Genomic DNA, 19,862 nt, shown 5'->3' on the forward strand with positions numbered 1-19,862 from the left:
GCACTGTGAAGCTACAGAAGCCAAAGACAGGTGTTTTATCAAGCCAGACATCCAGATTTCACTGACTTTTACTGAAAAATATCAAGAAGCACACAACTTTAAAGCCTTACTGTTCCAGTTACACTCCAATGACCTTCTCTAAACAAGTTTATGGAAAGCACCTCATACATTCAAGTGTTGTCAAAATAATTAGCAGCTCATTAAGGTGGATTTCTGTATACGCCACCAAGAAGAACATAGTTCCTTTATCTTTTGTAATTGATTAGCAAATCACGAAGATAGAAGCCTTCAGTTTTACTCAATTACATGAATGATGGAAGGACACACTCTTGAGTAGATATGGATTAATATTTAATGAGTTAAAACGACTTTAATCAGAACATACCACATTTCATTATATTCCCTATTTATTTTCAAATTGACAAGTAAAATGCATTTTAAAAAGCAGTTTAGAGAAGAAATGACAGCATTTTCAAAAAAGAAAATAGACTATGTTTCCAGCACTTAAGCAAGAAACAGTGCTCAGCTGAACATATATGCTCAGGTTCGTTTCAACTAAAACAGTTTCCCCAGTTTTTGGGAGGTAGCTGTTCAGTCTTTCCTGAACACCATGGGATTAAAAACACCAGGTCTTGTGAAAAGACTGCACTGGTGTCAAGTCCTCCTCCATACTCAAGAGGAGAAAAATCCCTGAAAATTCCAGTTCATCACATCTTTCCTTACAGTGACCACAATTACAGCATTGATAGTCAGCGTAGCCCACCTTGTACTTTTCCTTTAATTGGTAAAAAAAATAAGGCTGCCACCAAGACAGAGTTTCAGCAGAAAGTAATACTTGCTAGTAGTTGCTCCCCACCCTTGCTGTTCTTACCTCAAAGTTCTCCTTATTTATTTTGACCCAGATAGTTGCTCTGTTGAAGGTAAAAAAAACCCCACACACAACCCTCAATATTTAGCAAAAAACCCAAAAACACATGAAACTGTTCTTGAGCATATAGCTCACCTATAGGTTCTAGGCTCACTAGAAAAAAACAAATTCTCCACCCGAGTACTTCAGAAGTAGTGCTGGGCCCAAAATAGCTTTCCTGTGTCATGAATAACATCTCATCTTTCAACCTTTGTTAAAAAATTCAAGTTTTAGCAAAAGTGTATTACTCTACTTCTGAAATTCAAGAATAGCTTTCATTAAGAGGTTACTGACCTAACTATGAACTGGCATCTTAATTTCCAAACAACTGAAAATACTTGCACAAAACCAGAGAAATTCAAACAAGCAGAAACCACCAAAACAACCCCCCATTTTATTGCAACAATGTCCCCATCATCAACTGATACGGCAAAAATTAAGTTTTATTTCATTTTTAATTTCTATCTTTTTATTTATGCAAATATAAATTCAAGAGTGTAAAATAAATCCACATATAAAACACAGAAGAAACATTCTCTTTCAGTGACTCCGAAAAAAACTTACATACTGAAGAATCATGACAAGTCATCCGCTATTCATTTTTCCAAGTATACAGGCATTAAAGAATGCAGAAATTTATTCTCCAAAAGCATCCTGTATAAAGTCCTCAAAGTACTTAAGTAATATTTAGTCATCTCATACTCTTGAGCTTATAGATGTAGATTCCAAGAAGAGGAGAGACAAAACCTCAAACTTCATATTATTTAAACTCCATCTAAAATAATCCATTTAAAACAAGATTATGTTCAATTCTTATAGCTGAAGCATCACAATTACTTTATTAGTATAATTATTTTGGAAAACTTTCATAGTAGTTTTTCCTGCTTTTAAAATAAAGTCAGAATATTTATTTCACGTAGTTTTTACTTATACTGTAAATATATTGCGGAAAGTAACTCCACATGCTGGTACAACAGGCCTTCATGAAGTTCCACTTAAACATTACTATGATGTACCTTAAAAAACAGGGACTACAGCATGAAATGCATAATAAAGAGTCAGTCTCATGGGATTACATATTATCTTCCTTCTCAGATGCAACAAAATGCTTACGTATTTTGAAGTCAATATTGGACTGTTAGACCACATGAACATTGGCTGGTTACAACGTGGACTAGGAACGTTGGCCGTTTCAGAAAGATGTGATCATTTTGTTTCTATTGTGCAGGATATTTCAATAGGAATTCTCTTCACTGGGTCCAATAGGCATATGTTACCAATGATTGGGGCTTTTAATGCGTATCATGCCGAGTTCTCAATAAACACTGTTTTCCCTCATGGTTACGTTACAACAGAATGAAGAAATCAAGATAGTAAAAGCAAACAAAGTTAAAAATGAGAACTGCAAGTAACTTCACAACTAGAAGAGGAAAAATCATAGATTTAAATCAGCACTATTGTGGGTCCCCACAGTTGCACTGCTACTCTTTAGGTTTCCAAAAGATGTGTATATTTTATAAATATTTGTGTGCTAAGAGCCATGCTCAGAAACAAAATATAGGCTAGCACAAGTCTACCTTCTCGGAGATGCATGTTAAGTATAAAATTCACTTACTAAAGTGCATTTGCTTAACAAATTCTAACTTCTACTATTATAGCTATCCCAATAAGCAATACAAACTAAACTTTGTTGAAATTCTACCTCTACTTAAAAGCAGTAAATATAGATGACTGAAATCTAAATTACAATCTTTTATTACCAAACATTTTGACTCAATTTTGTGAACTGTAGAAATAAAACGTACTGTCCTAAACTTCTCACAAATGAGGAAGTACCTCTAATTAGAAATACTGAAAGTGTAGAACGGAGTAAAATATAAGCAGAGCTGAAGTAAGCATTGCTTTGCTTCTTATTCAATATGGTGTTTAAGGCTCTGAGAGAAGCTGTTAAGTTTCCTCAAGATCTTTTGGCAAAAGAAATAAATGCAGAAGTAGCAGGGTCATCTGACATTTCAAAACTTCTATTTTCTTATTTCGTTAAAGCCAGCTCGTTCAGTGTCTGTATACATTTATTGCACTTGTGTTGTTGGAATACATCTATACCAACATAGTAATAATGATTGCAACAAAGCCATAGTAAAATAAACTTTTAAAAAGTCTGATTTCGGACATTAGAGGATAAGTGTCTGCATGTTTAAGGTGTTCCCCTAGTAATAATAAATACAGACAAATTGTTCATCAAGTCAGATGCACGTTCAACAATTATTTAGCATATATAAAATTTCACTCATCCTTTCATCAATACAAATCTGTTAGGGATCAAAAAAAGACTTACCATGCAAAATATTGATTAGTGCTGCATAATGGAATATATATTTCTATCAGAGTTAAAACAGCATTTTCAAAATTTAAAGAAAATAGATTTTTAAAAAGGGATTCTACTGTTGAATGCAAGTCTTCTTTGTAGCAAAGACAAGATAGAGATAAGTTATGATTTATCGCTGTACTTCAGTCTCAATGAAAGACTAATAATAATTTGTCCACCTACTTCTTAATAAATGCTACATTTTCAAGAATAAAGGAACTATCAGTAGGCATTATTTCTACTTAAAACAAGTTATTTCTCTCTGTAATAGGTCAAGTATGCTTTTAAAGATTCAGGTAATGGTAGACTCATAATTTTCTCTCTCAACAGATTTCGAGGTGGCTCTTCTGGCTTCAAGGCCTCACTGTGATCTTTATCCTCCTCCTCTTTGTTATCATCTTCCATTCTTTCATCTTCTTCACTATCTAGAGGCTGAGGAATGAGCTGATTACCGACAAACACATAGGTGTTAATCCTGCGTCTACGACATCTTCTGCGTTTTCTTTTTGGAGGAGCCTTCTGAGTAATACCCTTGGCTTTCATCTCCTCATTTATGAAGTTTCTAAGGGTACGTCTGATATATATTCGAGCTAGGTCCTGGAGATTCCTAACAGCACATGGAGCTAAATAAAAAAAAAAAAAAAAAAAAAGTTATACTAAGTGAAATTTCCCTCTAGTGAAAAAAAACTAGCTGCAAGGCAGTAAGAGTAATGTCCAAGAACAATAGAAATTTTAGTACGTGATACAATATGCAAATGAAACAAAGCTAGATAGAGCCACCCTGACAAACCTTGTGGCACAGTCCAAGAAATTAAGAGGTCTTTTGACAGATATACAGGACAAACAGAAAGCATGAACAGATTATCAGAATAAATTTAAGAAAGCATACCACAAATACTGTCATCTTTTAGCACCTGACAAGTCTTGGGACCTACTGCTGGCAATGTTTTAAGAACCTACTGCTAGGAAAAAATTTCTACTTCTATGTCACATTTGTTTAGGCAAGTGCCTTTTTTCTGCTTCCTTATTCTACTCACTATACTTTTCCCTACTTCCTACTAAATTCAACTGATGAGGGAGGGCCATGTTGACTTCACAGCTGATCAACCAGGTAAGTCACCCATATCTTTGCAGCAGAAAAGGAATCAAAATTACTGAAGTCCTGAAGACAAAAAGCAGGTAAGAAAAAGCCAAAACCCACATATTTTCTCATGACAGACAAGCAGCTGATGACCAAGTATTGCTGGGCTGGTGGATGCCTGCCCCAGATGAGCAATGGCTAGCTAATTTCAAGGAAAACAAAATTTAAGGAGTAAACCAGCCAAAAGTGCAGCCTGTTCATCTTTTTCACTTAGAATTTTTCTTCCTATACAGAGCAGCATAGAATTAATGGGGACTACAGCAACAAAGAAGTTAGTGAAGAAATAGTTTTTGATAATTACACTTCCAATACTGCATTCAACTTAAAAAACACTATGCATTTCAAACAAAATCTGTTGGTTTATACACTGATTTTAGCTGCATGCTAGTTACTCAGATCTGAGACAGAAAGGGCATTGATGAATGACAACACTGATATCAGCTAACACCAACAGAAATTTTTCAAAAGCCCCATTTGTTTAATATAAAACCAACTCAAAATTCAAGAACAAAACCCCATCTAACCATTAAAACCACATTTATAATACCAGGCTATGATTGCATGCAAGCCATGATTGCAGATCATATGTCAATTATAGTAAATGAAAGCAGAAGGTATATAAAGTTAATGGACTAACAGACATTTGTCCAATATAAAGAACTGTGTAAGAGAGACTTCATAAAATCAGAATAACAAAAAATTATTTCCTTCAGAAAAGAATGGAACAAAATTTTGAAATGCTGTGTCCTGAAAAAGGTGTGAAAGTAGGAAGCTCTCAGCTTTATCCTGCAAGATAATATAAAATAATCACATTATTTTCAGTGCTAGTTATGCTTGATTATATTCTATTTGATTTTGAAGACAACAGCATCTAAAAAGTTTAAAGACAAAGCTCCTTACAGTCACATCCCAGATCATAAGCCAGAATTAGTAACTACCAACAAGTCATAATGCATAAAGGAAGTCAAGGCCTAACGGTCCTAAACTTCTGTTCAGAAATGCCAGACAACAGACACACAGAAGACAGCATAAAGAAAATGAGGTTTTAGAAAGCTTCAGACTTGCTCTATTAACAAATATTAACAAAAAAAAAAAACCACAGAAAAAGCCCACTTGATAGGTAGGAAGGACAGTTAAGTAGGAAGTCCTAGAGTAATATAAAATCTGTTTGAATATGGAAATACTCAGGAGACACCTAAAGAGAACTTCAAATAACAGAAGTAGCCTTAAGTTCTGCCGATACTCATCAATTTAAGCCAAATTGACCAAGAAATACAACTCATTTTTTGTTTTGATTAGTGATCTTAAACTTTATATTTAAAACCACAGTAAAATTCCACTGGATCTAAGCCATTTCATCTTTTCTCATTCATTATGATTAAATAAAAAAGAAAATCAAGACTTCAATAAAATCTATCATTACCAGTGATGTACTTGGGTTCATGATCAGTTTTTAGTACATACAGTACTGTGGGTCACCACAAGTTCACTTCCCACACAAAGTTAAGCATGACGCAATGCAACCATTTCAACATCCTGCTCAAATGTAAAACTGAGATGAAGAGTATTAACCTTACCAGTGCTAGTTGTGCTTGACATTTATCACATAGCATACAGTCTACCCAAAGGCAGAGTTCATCCTTGCTCGCAATATGCCACACAGCTGTAACCATTTTGGTGTTGAATAAGCCTTCTTAAATCATTTACACCAAACATGAGTATCTGAGTATTGTTTACTGCCACTGTGTCTTAAGTTTTTTTCCTAAAAGCATTAGTCAAACTATTCAAATTATAGGTACTATTCTGTTTTTAAATGAGAGGAACAGGATGCAATTTTTTGATGTTTAATGTCTGGTTCTTTCTAATTGTCTAGTAGCAGCAAACTGTGTCCTAATTAACTAAGTTGGTAAAATGATCCTTTAACAACACCTCTGTAGTTTTCTATGAGGAAAAAGATTCTACTCTGAGAATGACTAGCTGACAGGTATTTTACTACACCCTATGAAAATATGACAGTTGTAACTGCAGTCTATATGTAATGTCACGTGTCAAAAGGCATTCAAGGGCTGTCCAGAGTATGGCACAGACTCCACGTTTACTTAGTAGTGACATCTGCAATTTCTGGCCACAGTTTGCAGAAGGAAAATGTTTACTGACTACTCTGAACTGAAGGTAATTTATAGGTATGTGGATTTGAAATAAGTAGACATCACTGCTGTAAAAGAAATTAGCCACAATTTTTATTTCTTGCAATTCATATCACTACTTTTTACAGTGCCCCACTGAGCAGTGGAAAGAAGTGTATCTTACTGATTTCATTTTACTGTGCGTCTTCAAGTCCCTAAAGTTTGAGGGGGTTTAAATCTTACTAAGTAATGCCAACTTAATAGCACATTTGTTTGTTATTTTTCTCTGCTCACTAAAAAGTATTTTTGAAATTCTTAAACTACTTACAGGAAACACCTTTATTGTACTGCAGTTCAGTTCTGAATGCTACTGGTCTGCACTATTTTCATCGTGAAAATTCAGGAATGGTCATAGAAAACACTTGAAAATCCTCTTCTATCTTGTAAGGAATTAGACTGCAGTAAATCATAGTAAGACCAGCAAGTTTGACAAGCTACCTCTGTATTTCACTCTCAGTCATTATACAGTCTATCTATTATGGACTACATCTAAAGCAAAGAATGGACAAAAAAAATAATCTTGCATTAACAAGTTATTTTCAGGAAATAATTTCTGAGGTCTAAAAAAGCAAGTGTTGAAACAACCAGAATTAATTATTTCTGGGGGGAAAAAAAAAAAAAAAGATCTATACTTTCAACAAAACCAGTAAAGGTAACTATAATAAGGAACTAACCTTGGCAAGCTCACATACAGACTCAAAATTAATAGCCAGATCAGCAGCAACAGGTAATGCAACCTGACAGGACATCCTGGACTCCTGAAGGGTTTATACCTGTTTTACAGTTGAGAAGTGTGCATGGAGGCAAGAAACATGACAAGAGGACAGGGGAATTCTTTCCCTTTGGTTAAAGGTTAACAGAACAACACAGGAGAGAAAAGCTGTTATTTTCTATTGTCTTTGCTGGGCTTATTTAGGTGTCCACATGCTACTGAAGCTCTGTGTATTATCCTACTCCTAGACCTAACTACTCTGACAGAAACTTTCAACCCTGCACCCTTCTCTGCCACTTTTTTCCCCTTCCCTTATCTTGGCAACAGTTGTACTTTCAGAGACCTTTTCTAAGTATCTTTACTCGCCTAATTCAAAGCATTGCAATTAGAAAGCCAACCCCCATGACTAACAAAATACAGCTAGGCATGATTATATCAGTTGCAGACAGACACAAACACACTCAACTATTAATATCCTACCATACACCACTGCTGCAGAGTTTAGACCTGTTCCTTTCATTTTGGGGGGGAAGAGAAGAAATATTTTTCTCATGGAGACATCAGGAAGTTAGCACTCCTGACAGACAGCTTGCTATTTTATCTGTACCTCACTAGAAATAGAGAAGCTGAACCTAAAAGGAAAAGAAGTCTGGAAAATAAGCTGGAAACACTGTATAATTTTAATTCAGGGCATTAATCGTTCAGCAACACAGAACATGTGTCAGGAGCACAAAAAGGCATCAATAAGCTCCTGCTTTGCTAAACTGTATGCTTCTGTTCTATGACATTATGTCTGTATAGCATAGTCTACCTACTTCCAGACCACCACCAGCACGCACTATAACCACCCATCAAGGCAAAGCGAGTGAGCACAAATGACACTTACGCAGTCCCACAGTGTCATGTTTGCCGTTGTCATTTCTGTTTGGTTGCACTAGTGGAGCAAATGAAACAGCAAGGATATTTTTACTTTCCCATGTGTTCTGTCCTGTTCTCAAGATCTGTGTTAGCTGCATAAGAACAACAACAACAAAAAAATCAGTAGTTACATTTTTGTCATTCTCAATACTATTCAGACTGGCATTCAAATACACTACTAGTTTCATTTGCTTCACAATTAATTTATAAAGACTGCTTTATGAACAGAAAGGACTTTCATATTCCTTGAAATTGTAATTGTTCACCTGAGTACCAAATAAGGCTCTTTAGCAATGGGAAGAGACGCAGCAGGAAAACAAAGGCCCAAGGTAAGTTTTGCTCTTTCTGATTTTTCCAAAAGATCACAGAATAAGTTGGAAGCAACCTCTGGAGTCTCCTGCTTGAACAAGACCAACTTCAAAGTTAAATCAGGCAACTCAGATTTTCTGATGAAGTTAAAAAGATCTTCTAGGACAGATTCCCCAACCTCTCTAGGCAGCCTGCTGTAGCTATAACCATTGTAGTTGGTTTTTGTTTTTTTTTCCCCATATGCAGGCAGAATGCCCCCTTGCTGCCATTTGTAACATTCTTCTTTCAGTTTGCTATGTACCTGCGAGGAGCACTGGACTCCAGTCTACCAGCTAAGTTCTCCACCCTTTTCAGAAGTCAAGTCAGGAATTAAATGTTCCCTTAGCTGTTTCTCTGCAGGCTAGAGTAACACAGATCTTTCAGCTGCTCCTTGTACTTTACATGCTCAATCCCCCTAACCATCTGTATATAAGGTAGAAATATTCACAGTTTTGATTTTGCTTTTGAATTGTGTCTACTTTTAGGTTGGATTCCATAAATTTCGAGTGACAGTATCTTAGTCCAATAAATACTAAAAAAATACTTACGGAACTGAATCATGCAACTATGTTTAAATCACTTTGGTACTTTGAGAAAGCAGATACATAATGTGATAATTATTTCTGGAAGACAGAGTAACTAGCATGTTTAGCAACAAGCATTTTAGTAATTATCCATATTTAGGAGGACATCAGCCTGAGTCACATAATCTGTCTTAATTTCCCTATTAGTAAAACAGGGAGATACTACTTACCTTCGTAAAGCCTTTTGACATCTAAGGATTGAAAGTGATAAAAGTGCGAACATATTATTAAAATAATACACCTGTCTAAAAAACATTTCATCTAACACAGTAAAACAACACTGGAAACTGCTGGAAATAATGTCATGTTGTTTCCTCCCCTAGCAATGTTCCACTAATCACAGTTATTTCTCATTTCTGACACAAATTCTCTGGTTTAGAGGGTGGTTTCTTTGTTTCAAAGCAAATCTGGGACTAGTATAACTGAAAATACTATGAATGGAGTTTAGTTTCAGTGAAGACAGTTTTGCCACAGACTTTGTTGGAAGCAGGATATTGATGTTTTCCTACGAGTTTAAGGGAAAACCTTTCAAGACCATTAAAAAAGACTAGTATCTGCTTAACTGCAACAATACACTGAATCACAGTATTAGTTGAATGTTAACTTAGTCAAATATACATTTAAAAGCATTCCTTAAATTATATATTTCTCATACTAAAAGATAAAAAGGGGAAATTGTCACTAAGTCACCTGATCTTCTATAGGCATTACTAAAATGCCTCCCACTTTCAATAAAATTTTCATGTAGTTTTCATGGTCTTTCTGGACTCCAGCTCCACAGTAAATCCGGTCATATTGATGACTGTCTGAGGCTATTTCCAAACAATTACCAACCACAAAGGCAGGTTCACAGAACTCAAATCTAAGGGGAAGAAAAAACAAAAGAGGGGACATTTCAAATGAGGATTTTTAAGAAAAGCCAGTCCAGATAGAAACAGAAAAATGTTTTTCATACCTTCCTTTATGTAATGAAGAAAAATTATCATACATACTCTAAAAGTCTGTAATTAGGCAATACTACTTGAAAATAATGGGGTCTTTTTCTGCTACATCAGGGACCAAAGAAACATTCTTAAGCAGTTATAATTATGTATTATGCAAAACAGAAAAGGCCTCAAAGCAGTAAGAGACTTCCTAAGTGCAAGTAATTAATTTGTTTAAAGAAACCTTACAAGCCATACAGCAGAAGTGCCTATAAAACAGTATATTCATCAACAACATGTGATATCCAGGCTGTTTGATAAATACTGAAACAGTTAATTTCCTAATAGCCCTCCCTCTATTTTTTTTAAAGATCAGGCTTTTAAAAGACTTGTTTTCCCCTAGCTCCCAATTTTCCACCTTGAGCCCAATCCACTTTTCCCAAAGAAAGGAATTTAATGGAAAAGACTGACATTTTTTGGCCAGACAGAAAGCAAAGAGAGATTCTCAGAAGCATCTAATTTTCATCAGCAAATCGAAGTTACACAAACACTTTCAAGTGGACCGAAGTTAGTAACAGAAGTCATAAGGACTGTAAATAGTCTTTGTCACTGCATAAAATACCAAAGGAAACATGTACAGCACAGAGCCTTATTGCTAAAGCTGCCTATTTTCTCCATTACAGTGATATTTTCGAACATTTTTCAAATCTCTGAAGTACCCTCCTTCTTCAGCTGTTAACATCAAGGTAATTTACCTTTTTGTAAAAAATTCCTTCAGCGAGTAACTACATTTTTTCCCCAAATACTTTAAGATTACAAAGTAGCTCATAGAAAGGCTTTGTGGTTTTCTGGGGGGGGGGGGGGGGGGGAATAAAACAAAAAATTCCAAGTAAAATCTAACACGCTGTTGCATGAAACAGTTCATAAACTTAATCTGGCAGTATTACAATCCAAAGCATCTCAAACTTCATCCTGAAGGAATGACTTCTAAAAACTTCTTCAAATACATGTAGCCATTTTTAAAACTTTACAGTTGACCATGATTGGAAAATAGTATTTTTTTTTACTTGGCTAGCAGTAGCAAATCCCAGTACAACACCTGACAACATTCAAATCAACATTTCTTCAGTTACAAGGAAACCTGGCAGCTTTCACTGCTTAGGGATGCTGCCTATAAGGCTTGGCTCACTTTCTCATCTATACCACTGCCATTAACAAATTAGAATTCTATTAAACTGAAGTTTTTTCTTGAAGTATATAATTTTTTCCCCAAGATGGGATGTTTGATCTTGAAAAGAATGCAAATGCTTCCTTTTTTGTCTAGTCATAGACTGACTCCAGAATCCTTCACCAACTACTCAACAGCTCACGTGCTATGCGGCAAACAGTCCACAAAGTTGTTTCCTCTTCCAAGTTCAGAGGAAAAATTGAAGTCTACAAACACCGGTAGATTACAAAGGAAAAAAAGGGAGAGGGAGGGAGCATAGAGAATGACTGTTGCACAAACTGGGCAGCTAGCCCAGCATGAACTGTAGTTGAAATAATTTCAGATTAACAGAGAAAGATCTAGAAATACATTAGACAAGGTTAAATGCTGGGAAGAAACTGAAACTTGAGGCACTGATCACTTTGCTGAAGAAGCCAACTCATTTCATAAGCACTTGGACTATCACGTATTTTTCTGTATTCAGTGAAGGTCAATCAAGCAGTTCATGCTACAGTTTTCATTTCAGGTCACCTACAGTTTAAGTCAAGCACCACATCAATTTAATTTGAAAGTCTGAGTAAAGTACTTTTGTAGGCTTCAAAAGTACAAGGGTGGGGGAGCAGGGAAAGAGAAAATATGGTACTTTTCTAAAATGCAGTTTTAGATCTTGAGACAGTCCCTAGTTATTTTTAGAAGACAGCCTGCCTGCCTAACCTGGCAATTTTCACTTGTGATCTTCTCAAAATGCTCCTCTAAAAGCTAGCAAACTTATTACCAGGTATGTCTAAACTGCTTCCTCTACTAGAAAGCACCTTAAAGCTCATGAAGCCACTGTTCACACCCTCTTAGAACAAGCAGGAGCACCAAACTCTTAAGTCAAAAATACAAGACAAAAAAACCCACAAAACATTCCCCAGACACAAAATACACTATATGTGAGCTATGGATTAAAATCCAGTAGTCTTTACAAATACAGTAAAAGCTGAAGAGAATTTCTTGTTTAGCTCCACAGTTTGAAACCAGAAGGGCACAAAGTGCAAATGAAGGCACAGAAGCAACTTATTATACCTACGAGATGGGTTAAGCACTAGAGACTAACTCTATCTATAGGCACTTTAAATTGGCTGGACTGTGATCCACATTATTAGCACAGTTTTGTGGAGATGTGAGGCTTATGACCAAAACAGCCAGTTATTTATTAGTCCATTTACTTCAAAAAATAACCTTCTTCCCCCATATAGCTTCAGCTAGTTTCAATCCTGTTTGTCAGTAGCTGGAGTTTCCTGAAGACTCATTTCCCACAGCAAACCTGAACAGCATATGGACTAAAGTACATTTAATTCCTGAAGAACTCTTTAGTCCATGTCTGATGAAAACCAAGGAGGTCTACTTGGCTCACCTGGCCATGCAATGGTAACATCCATCTGGCCTGCCCTGGTATGCCAGCTGCCCACTCAAACACAGGCAGTTTAGAAATTGCCCTACATACCTTCCTGTCACCCATAAAGCTAAAGATAGAACAAATACGAGGAAAAGGTTATGAACTGTCTCTGGTCACAGCACCATGCAAGTTCAAAAGCCAACCCTTTTCGTTCGTGCTTCTCACAGAACCAACTGTTTCATGTGTTACGGTATGAGCAGTAACAAAATGCCAGAAATAAAGGCATACAGAGCTCATGGTAGATTACAGACTTTTCAAACCTAGTAAATTGTACAATAGCAAACCTTACTCCTCCACACTCCCATGTAAACCTCACCAGTAACGCAAGGAGACTCTTCCCCGACTCCCTGAATCTTCACAGCTGATTCCATTTTCACAAAAAGATACACAAGCCTCCGAATCAAAAATAACTGATAAATGCATGTAACGTTTTCTTGTATTTATCTAATCCAGTAATTTGTGATGACCTTCCAAAAGAGACTGGAGTGTAATTTTGAGAATTTGTTCCACTAGCTTTCCCAAATAATTTTCAAAATGAGTAAAACTGGACTTAGCTTTGCTTAAGTATAAAAGACTCCATCATTTGATCAGGAAATTATCTAATAACTTAAATACAAAGGTTCTGCAAACACAAGGGAATAAGTGATTTTAAGAATAACTACCAAAAGCATCACAAGCCTGTTAAGTCTTACAGTATTAAAGTAGTATCAACTACATTGTTTTGCAATGGAACTTGAGCTAATGAAACCCCTATTACTTTAGTCCTAATTGTCACTATCTGGCAAGTTGATTTTATTCCTATTGCCTTTAGGCTATCAAAACAGATCAGACATTCTATTACCTTCTGTGATACACTGAACTATCTTTAATTAGATTAATGACACTGCTGAAAATAAAGAGTTTATTGCTTTAACATGCAGTACTGACAATTACATAAGCTACCTATCAAGATGAAGTAATATTTTGCTTTTTGAGTTACTGAGTTGAAATGGAACTAAGAAATACCAAGTGTTCGTGACTATTTGTTCACCTCTACCAAAGGGTCAGGGTGGCTTTCCAGAGCATTATGTAAGTAACAAAGAAAACCTCTTATTTCTTACATCAGATGCCAAAAAAAGGCAAAAAAAGTAAAGCACTGGAACAATCTGGAGGAGTTTTATACACATTACGTGTTTAAACTGGTATCTTGATTACAAAAGAACCAAGCCAACAGAACAGAAAATGGAAGTTCCTACTATAGATAATAAAGCAACAGAAAATTTCTGTTTAAACAAGCACTTGCCATAGGATAAATCTAAGCACATGCAGATCACATTTAGCAATGGCCTAAGATAATAAAGCAGTTTCAAGCACATAAAATACTGTTGACCTGATTTTGCCCTTCCATCTTTTGCAGATTTTAAGCCTATCCTGTTTCAAGTTTATCCTCAATACAGCTATGGTACTTTTCTTCCAGATAACTGTAAAAAAAAAAAAAAATCTCTAGAATCCGAGGTGTATCTCTGTCTTTGCTGCAGGAACTTAAGAAAATCATCAAGTAACAGATGTTACTGCCCATGTTCTTTTAAGATTCCCCATAGATACCAACACTAAGTATTACTATTGTAATAAAATGAATATTAATTTTAAAAAAACATTTATAGCAAAGAACTAATATTAGATTTTGTTGCTCCTGTATCCATATCCACCAATCTAGTATTTCTGTCATAGCAAGCCATTAACAAAAAAATGAGCACATTCTTGGGCTAAGGTCTTCTACCTATACAAACTTCACAAATGCAGGATGTTATCCTGATCTCTCTTGGAGATGAAACCACATTCAAGTAGGCATGAATTGCCCCCTTTTTTTTTCCTTTAGAAAAGAAGTAGTTCAATAGAATTGGGGAGAAAAGTCAAGTAATTTGAAGGAAAACCAACTTTCAATATCCACAGGCTTCTCTGATGGAAATAATAAAGTATGTCACAAGATACTTCAAAAAAAGCAATACCGACTACTTACACCTGTCTTTTGCTAAGAGAAAAATTAGTTCTTAAAAGCAGCATCACTCCAGCTACATTTTACACCTCTCAACTACTTCAGTCATACCAAGGTATCTAACAGTACTCTTGTTCCTATCTCTATATTTGGTAACTTGTATCTCAGCTTGCTGCTCTTACAAACAGAAAACCCATTTCAGTATGAATTTAGTGTAGTTTTCCCATCCACATTCATTTCCTGCAGTCAGACAACTCAAACCCTCCAAGTCATCTGAAATCTCATTCATAGCATCAAGCTGCTCCAAGTAATTCCCTTCTAATAGGAAATTTATTTAAATTTATCTAAACTTAGGGCACAAAGGACTATTCTTCAACTTTAATGATGTGTAAGAAAAGGTTGGCATGTTTTTAACACTTGCCATTTGAACTACAGTGACACTGCACTGGAACAAAGAATTCAAAACCATTGCAAGGCAAATTTCACACGTGTCTCTTCATGGGGGAAAAAACCAAAACAAAAACCAAACACATTTTAATACATGTTCCAAAACACAATGGTAAATCCAGCATAAGAACTCATGAAATTAGCTTTATATCATATTTCCCTTAAACCAAATACATTAACAACAGACACTGAAATGAATCTGCAAAATGTTCAGACTCTGAAAATACATGATAAAACATTAAACTATTTTTGCTACTATGACAAGGAAATAACACTCACTTTTGTCCTATGCTAATATGTCATTGCCCTAATTCTAATATACTGCTGACCATATTTTCCACAGAAGAGCTCCTCAGAATGGGGGAAGAAGGAAGAAAAAAAACCCAACCAAAAAACCTACAACAGTTGTGGCAGAATAGTTTGGAAGTTGCTTATTCTTTTTACCAACAAAAAACTGACCTAAGAGAATTTACCGCAGCTGAAAAATAAGTGTTTCCTCTGTTTATTTAAGACAGACTGAAAAGCTACACATAATTTAATCTAGGAAGTTCCATCTCCTTTGTCCATTTGTATTAAAAAGACAATACTCCTAAAGCTTCTCCTATGTCAAACAAGAATTTCACAGACAGTAATCCTACTCGAAGTACTCCTAGACTCTGTTTAAACACCAATGCATTCACTGAAGGAAACCTTGAAGCAGCTTTCAGATCATTTAGTCATTTTTCAGGTTTTAAACTGACATAAAACTTATCTTCTTTGAAATCCACAGATGAAGGTCAATGCTCACGTGGCTTTGTGTGATATAACACACCACAAGAATACGCAACAGAATAATGAAATTACTTTGTTTGCTATGCCTCATTAGACTTTCTCATTTTACTCAACTGCAGAAGTGCTTTAGAACTAGTATCAATCAGATTTAAAGGTACTTCGTATATTGCAGGAAAACATCTTCCTATTTGCCTCTCAATGAATGGTTCCCACATTGTATCGTCTGATGTCTATTTAAGATTAAATCACTAGCTAAGAAACTTTAAGCCTGCATCAGTTAGCATGGGAAAATGATTTTTAAAGAGCATCAGTTCTTTTCCTGTGAAATGGGACAACAGCAGAGCAAGATGGCAAGTTCTTTCCACCTTTTTTTTTTTTTTTTTTTTTTTATTTACTGCTCATTCCACTTTGGTTAAGTATTCTGAACTAGTCTTTGGTTCATGTATAAATGCGTATTTGTGGATTGCTAGCACATTTTGTGGAAAAGTTACACACATTTTACCTATTAGTAGTATTATTTGAGAGACCTTCTGCATGTACACTACAAATTTTAAACAGAAACAAACATTAAATCTTTGAAAACAAAATCTACAACAGATTTCTAGTCCCTTGCATCCAATTACAATAACAGTAATTTTAATCAGCAATAGAGTAATAGCCAAAACTGATGCTGGTAAAATTTCTATTCAGTAATTTTGTCTTGAATATTTTTTCAGCTTCCACACAATGCTGTAGGGACGGTAAGTGAGACACCTGTATGTCTACTTCACTTGTATCTGTCATCCTTTTTGGATAAACTTAGCTGAGGCTATATAATAGAGTAACTATGACATCTAGTTTACAATTTCTTATAGTCTCATCAGTTTCACTGAGGTGGGCCAAAACATATCACACAACTGTTTCTGAGGAAAACATCAAACACTGGTTCTTAAAAAACCCTTACAAGTAATCTCACCCTCCCTTCAACATTGGTTTACAAAATTTAAATTTTGTTATGTACTATATGTAAACTGTATGTGGTGCTAAAATGAGAAATTACACCGAAGGAATAGGTTTTTATTCCAATTCCATAGTGAATTTTAAGGAAAGTGGGCAGGAATAGGATGGTAAGAAAAAAATTTCTGTCATTTCAGTTTACTGTCAGAGCCCTAATTATCTATGGATAGAAGTCTGGAAAACAACTCATCTATTAACAAAAAAAGCAAAATATTTGCTTTCCTCTTTTTACTGAAGCAGAAAAATGGTTTAATAAAGTTAAAATTGTCATACTTTATATTGCACATATCTGTGAAGCAACAGATTTTATAGGAACCATGCACTGAGCACTGTCATCACTTTTAACAAACTTTCTAAGTACTTTAAAACTTGCAGCAATGAGAGCTGTCCAAAGCAGCATCCACTGTTGGATTTATTAATTTATTTATGAAAGATATTTCATGTATGGTTCTGAGAGGACAAGAATATGTATTTCTTCGACTATCAAATGCTTGAAAAAAGCAGGGTTTGTTCCTTCCTAGGTAAGAGTAGATTCAATTGTCATTTTCGGAGCCTTCTGGTTTATGATGTGTAGTATGCTTTAATATCTCTAAACAAAAAGGGATATTCCAAAAGCCTGTTTTCCTTTCCTTTTTGTTTAACAACCTCTGGCATCAAAGAATTCCACTGGAATTCTTGCAGTCCCTGTGTTATTCTGATTAAACTAACCTCAACAAGAATTTATTCACCACTAACAAAACCATCATACAATTTGAAACTAAGACTAAGTTATGAGTAAGATTTAAACTGAGAAAGTTTATCAGTGAGTTCTGGTGACCATTTGCTCTTCCTGATTTGATTTTTTTTTACTGCAATTATTAATCAGCTGCACAGGCAGGATGGAGGTTTCTTTTCTTTGTGTGTATACAAAGAACTTTCCATTCGAAATCTGCTTTAATAAAAAGACAGTGAGCCTTCAGGGGCCTAACAGGAGCCCTAAATTTTGATGAAGACAAATGTTCTATGGAAGATTAACTTTACTAGTTTTCAGTGCTAACACAACCTACTACAGGACTTCATGAAGAAGTTTCACCCATAACAGTTATCCCAGAAGTAGTACTAGGGTTCTTGTCACTTACCATTGAAGTGGTTTCTTTTGATCCCGAGAAGGGTTGGTGATTTTCTTTCACAGCAGGGACTTCACCATCTTACCCACGTTTGGTTTTTGATAGGGTGCTAGAAGATGGGCAACCTAGCCTTGCCCTGTGGCTCTCTCTCCGAGCTGGATATTCTAGGTCTAGAAGTTGACTGGGAGCAGAAAAGACAACACATTCCCCTTCAATAAACAGGTGAAGCGGGGCCTGGTACTTGAACATATGTGTTTTAGATAGAGCCTTCTTATGGAATGTTTTTTCCCCTTAACTGGCATGCATTCCCTGAAGGTTTTAAGAATGGAAGAGAGCCTTATGCATTTCAGGGTCAGAGAATTTGCTATACCTAAAACCTTTACACCTCAACCACAACAACACTTTCAGGTGCTTTCAGATGGAACTTCCCCTGTGCTTCTACTGGCAAACATGTGCCATCAAATAAAATCAAGGCAGCATTTTACTCTCAGAAGGAACAACTCCACCTCCATTTAGAGGAAAAAGATTTTTAGATTGGTGGGATATGGATACAGATACAAGTGATTATGGAATTACTTGTCTTTCTGAAACAGGTACCTGAAAAGCTTTTCCTCTAATCAACAGTTCAACAGGCCAAAACTGAGAGAAGCTCAGCTACCAGAGGTAGACAACCCTCCCTTTATTTAAACAGAGTGAGTCTCTCAAATCCTTCTGGACACACTATTTTTACATTGCTTCCAGTCTTTAGTCAAGCATCTATCCCAATCATAGAAAAGTAAATTCTTAATTTCACCAACATTCTTCTCAGGAATCAAGGGGGAAAAGTTAGTTTATACCACACAACACTGGATCATTCCCCCATAAAAATGGTTATCTTGTCATTCAATAGAAGTATTCCATCTTGCTTTTTCAGGCAGAACCCCACGTGAATTATCATGACCCAGCTCCACAAAAGTCAGGTGCAAAGCCAATGGCCTATTGCTCCAAGCAAAGGAACACCACAAAGTTAGATACTGTTTATTTCGGATCTAGGTTGAAGCTCTCCGAGTACCCACCCATAAGGTTAAACCATCTTTTGTTTCAAAGGTTAAACCATCTTTTGTTTCAAAAAGGAGATTGCTTAAAATATTCAGACCAGACCAAAGAAGATTATACACTAAAGAATGAACACAGGGAAGTGGCAATGTGAAGTTTTACAGAATTCCCCATCCGCATTAACTCCATTACTGCCAGGAAAATCAATCATAGTCTGTGTTCCTCCTGTCCCCCGCGTACCTCGTTAGAGGCTGCTGGCAAGAGTAAGGTATTTTTCCCCCATCACACACACACCCCTGCCCAAGCAATTAGCTTCATTCATACCAGTCTTGCCATATAAAATCTATTTTCAAACAGTAAGGACGCCTGCTATATATATATACACCAGTGTTCAACAGTAGACAAGACACCGCACACCTTTTTCTTGGGTGGTCTTTTGTCCAAATACTAAGCTGACCAAATCAGTAGTTTAGTTCTGATGTCACAGTCCGCGCAACTTTGGGTAAATATCTTTCACTTATAAATGAAGATGCAGGAAAAAGTTACTGAAACAAGAATCAAAACCAAACTTACTGACCTAGAGCACATTACTTCAAGAAGCAGATTGAAATTTTAAGACATGCTGTACAAATTCACTTAAATTAAGAAGATACAGAAGGACCCCGTCAAAGAAAAAAACCATACCATCTTCATTAACTACATTAAAATACAGAATCCTTACAAAGAAAGCAGTTAGCCAGAATCAGCTATGCAGACACATTACAAATCCCCCCTCAAAACACAAAATCCAACCAGCTCAT

At 35.8% G+C, this 19,862-nt stretch overlaps 1 protein-coding gene across 3 annotated transcripts in view; it reads right to left on the bottom strand.

Moving 5' to 3' along the window:
• Positions 1-334: 334 nt before the first annotated feature.
• Positions 335-19,862, bottom strand: part of PCMTD1 (protein-L-isoaspartate (D-aspartate) O-methyltransferase domain containing 1) — a 47,480-nt gene continuing 27,952 nt past the window's right edge. For all 3 annotated transcript variants that reach the window (XM_040585611.1, XM_040585612.1, XM_040585614.1), the window contains 3 exons: positions 9,852-10,023; positions 8,198-8,321; positions 335-3,895 (listed from right to left, as the gene is read on the bottom strand). In XM_040585611.1, coding sequence (XP_040441545.1) covers positions 3,525-3,895; positions 8,198-8,321; positions 9,852-10,023 — 667 coding nt within the window. In that variant the 3' untranslated portion in view covers positions 335-3,524. The remainder of the gene's footprint in view (positions 3,896-8,197; positions 8,322-9,851; positions 10,024-19,862) is intronic.

This window comes from Falco naumanni, chromosome 3 (assembly GCF_017639655.2).
Source record: "Falco naumanni isolate bFalNau1 chromosome 3, bFalNau1.pat, whole genome shotgun sequence".
In the NCBI taxonomy this organism is placed as follows: domain Eukaryota; kingdom Metazoa; phylum Chordata; class Aves; order Falconiformes; family Falconidae; genus Falco; species Falco naumanni.